The sequence below is a fragment of the Limulus polyphemus genome, unplaced genomic scaffold (assembly GCF_000517525.1).
Source record: "Limulus polyphemus unplaced genomic scaffold, Limulus_polyphemus-2.1.2 Scaffold607, whole genome shotgun sequence".
NCBI classification, from domain to species: Eukaryota; Metazoa; Arthropoda; class Merostomata; order Xiphosura; family Limulidae; genus Limulus; species Limulus polyphemus.
In genome coordinates this window covers 9756-13183 of record NW_013666217.1, presented here as the reverse complement: position 1 = coordinate 13183, position 3428 = coordinate 9756, and the positions used below count along the sequence as shown (strand labels likewise).

The 3428-nt window shown below is 29.2% G+C and overlaps 1 protein-coding gene across 1 annotated transcript in view; it reads left to right on the top strand.

Moving 5' to 3' along the window:
• Positions 1 to 3428, top strand: part of LOC106459437 (coatomer subunit zeta-1-like) — a 19945-nt gene that overhangs the window by 9023 nt on the left and 7494 nt on the right. Inside the window, exon 4 of the mRNA XM_013919056.2 lies at positions 2255 to 2346. Coding sequence (XP_013774510.1) covers positions 2255 to 2346 — 92 coding nt within the window. The remainder of the gene's footprint in view (positions 1 to 2254; positions 2347 to 3428) is intronic.

Below are 3428 nucleotides of genomic sequence, written 5' to 3'. Positions count from 1 at the left end.
AAAACCTTTGTAATGTCCAGATAGGTATCAAATGTTTCTTAAGAAAAACTTTATATTTTATCTGTTATTTTCATCAATGAATATCTGTATGGGTTTGGTAGATTTGACCAATCTTGTAACCACCATAAAAAATTAGGAAATAAATATAAATTATGCCTCTTTCATTTCAGACAATTTGGCAATTTTCTGATGCATAAAAGTATTTTTTAATCTTACAATCAAAATTACTTTGCATGTTGAGTAGTCAACATTCAAAAATAAAAAAATGCATGAACAAATAATTAATTACAAAATGTTAAAACTTAATTTAATAATCTGATCTTTTGTCTGTGAATGCCTTATAATATTTTCTGATAATTGCAAAATATCGTGAAGACACATGTACATTTTAATTGTTACAGTATAAGTGCTTTATGGTTACTTTGGAGGATACGGGCTGGGTGGAATCTACCCACCCATAGCAAAAGGGTTAAAATAGCAAACTATGTAAAATATTGAAAAATTAAAATTCACTATTGAATAGTTTGATAAAAGAGTTAACCTATATGAAACCCAGTGATGCAATGTTAATGATAGTTTGACAAAAGAGTTAACCTATATGAAACCGTCAAACTATCATTAACACTGCATCACTTTTTCATATAGGTTAACTCTTTTCCAAGTGATGCAATGTTAATGATAGTTTGATAAAAGAGTTAACCTATTTGAAATTAAGTGATGTAGTGTTAATGACTTTTTGTATAAGTAAAAACTTTATATGATTTATAAACTCACATCACAAAAGCTTGACAAGTGTGCAAGTTTGCAACATGTAAAAATGTTACTAGTGAATAGCATACAGCAGTGCTTGAAATGAGCTGGTATGCTGCAATGTTTCCTCTAATTTTTTCAATCCATGTGCACCAGTATCAAGGCAGTGTGAGGATGTGCACTACAATTTTTTATTTTTAGGGCGTGGATATTTTTAGACCCTGTTGAAGTATTAGGCTGCTTTGCAATGCTACCAATTGGTTATTTGGGCTTTAGGCTTATCGACTACCAGGGTCATTAAGGCCATCAACGTGTTGAGACTCCTCACCATTACTGAGGATATGCATGGCTGGAATAATGAAGAGCACGGCACTTGATTGATTATTGTGTGACCGCGGAACTTAGAAGGGGGGACACTGGTATGCAATACTGGCATTTCTATATTCCAAAGAGTTGCATACCAGCACTACATATCATAATCAAAAATATATATGTAAGTGTATGCCTCCACTTTTTCTTTACCCCCATTTATCCCACTTTTATGTGTACCAGCACTTGTTTTTGCCAATCCAAACAATAATATACAATGAATTTAAACTCTTACCTATTTATATATTTTCTTTCAAAGAGACTGTTTTTTGATTTTGTTTTTTGTTTTCTTGATTTCCTCATGGGATTCTAACCCTTATTTCACCCTAACAGAAGTGTACCATTATCACAAAGGCCTAGGCACCTTGATTAAAAATCTCTTGTTAGTTACTGTTAAAAGAGATTTACTATTATTATTATTTGAACATGAAGTAAACTAAAAACAAAAGAATAGTAATAGTAGAAAGAATTCTAATACATAATAATAACAAGTGCGTCTATTTGATTTTGGCAATTTAGCAAGAAAATACAAATGAAAAGCTTTTCTTTGTTTACAGCTTTTCATTGGTGTTTCATTTGATATTACACTGAAAAGAACTTTAAAAAAAATAATGATAAACCTATGAAGCCTAGATCTTTACCAATTAAAATATATGCAAACATATATATATATATATGTGTATAATGTATGTGGAGTAAGTATCCAAATTTAATGTTCACAAAGTAGTCTAAACATATGCTACAAGAGTTAAGGAAACTTAAGAAATGTGATTTGAACACGGTGAGCAAGTAGTAGTAAGGCTTAATATTTGTGTGATTTTTATGTTTAGCTATAAAGAAGACACTTATTATGGTTGATAATAAGTTACATTAGCACAAGAGGCATTCAAACACTATTTATAATACACCAGAAGGGAAGAGTTAAATTGCACATGAAGGGAAGAGGCAGTTAATTGTAGCTCTTATGGAATATGTTGGTTTATTTATTTAATCCAAATATATAATACTTTTTTTCCAAGATTTTATCTTAAACATACTTTATGAAAAAAAAAAAAAGTCAAACCTACTTATAAATTTTCTATTCATTAGGGAACAGTTATTCAGATTTTTATTGTTTTATATTTTTTGAGAATAGCTGAGATCATCATGCTTGATGGGATGACCAGTATCTATAGAAGCAACGTTGACCTCTATTTTTATGTGATGGGAAGTAGCCATGAGAATGAGGTGAGAAAAACAGTTTTGATAGCTCTTTGTTTTTTCAATAACTTTAGTGTTTAGCCTAGATTGGATGAAAAAATGAAGATTGTGCTTAAAAAGTATTCTGAAGTTTACATAAAAAATAAGCTGAAATATATGAGTTTCAGTGTAAAGTAGTAAATACTGGAGTATAGAATCATTCACTTAAATAAAAATGGTGAACTTTCCAGAAAAATTTAAAAACTCCAGTTTCCATGTAAGCTCATCTTGGTAGAGGATTGAACACTGGCTCAGCTGACTTAGCTGTGTAAGTTACTATGAAGAAATTGAAGTTGAAACATTGTGTTGAATGAACAAAGTTTTCTGGTGATTTAGTCATTTTTAGTCACTAAATCTAAGTTTTATTCTTGAAAATGTACACAATGTTTTTCACATTATTTAGCAAAACTACTTTAGGCTTAGCTAATTTTATGGTGTAAAAAAAAAAAAGTATAGTGTGTCAGTATACTGTTGTATAAATTTCATTGGCTGGTCAACATATGAAAATGTCAATTTAAAAGTAACAATTTTGTGTTCTGCATGGTTATAGTAATAATGTGTCATACCCAATTTTTCCATGGAACATAAAATGACAAGTTAAATTTACTTTTTCTGTGATGTTAAGTTTAAAATTTGTGATATTATTAGATTACAATATATTATGCCATCTTTAAATACCTACTTGTAATAATGTAAACATAAGTTATTGAGGTGTGCTATCTGTACAACTGTTATGGCAATATATTTAATACAAATACTCATTCTTTGAGCTGAACAAATAATCTTATCCAATTTTATTAAATATTTTCTGTTACGTATTGAGAATTTGAAATAATCCAAAGCCAAATTAAATAGTTTAAATTTTAATAGTTGATTTGTGCCCTGGATTTAGTGTCTAGAAATATGCCGATATTTTATTTAATTTATACTATTTGCCAACAAGATTGATTCACACCATTTTTGATTTGACACAAATATGTTTTAATATATACTAGCAGAGACCCACAAACCATTTCCAGCCAAATTAATATCTTTATGTAAACAATACTTTTTTAAATATATCATTTCTA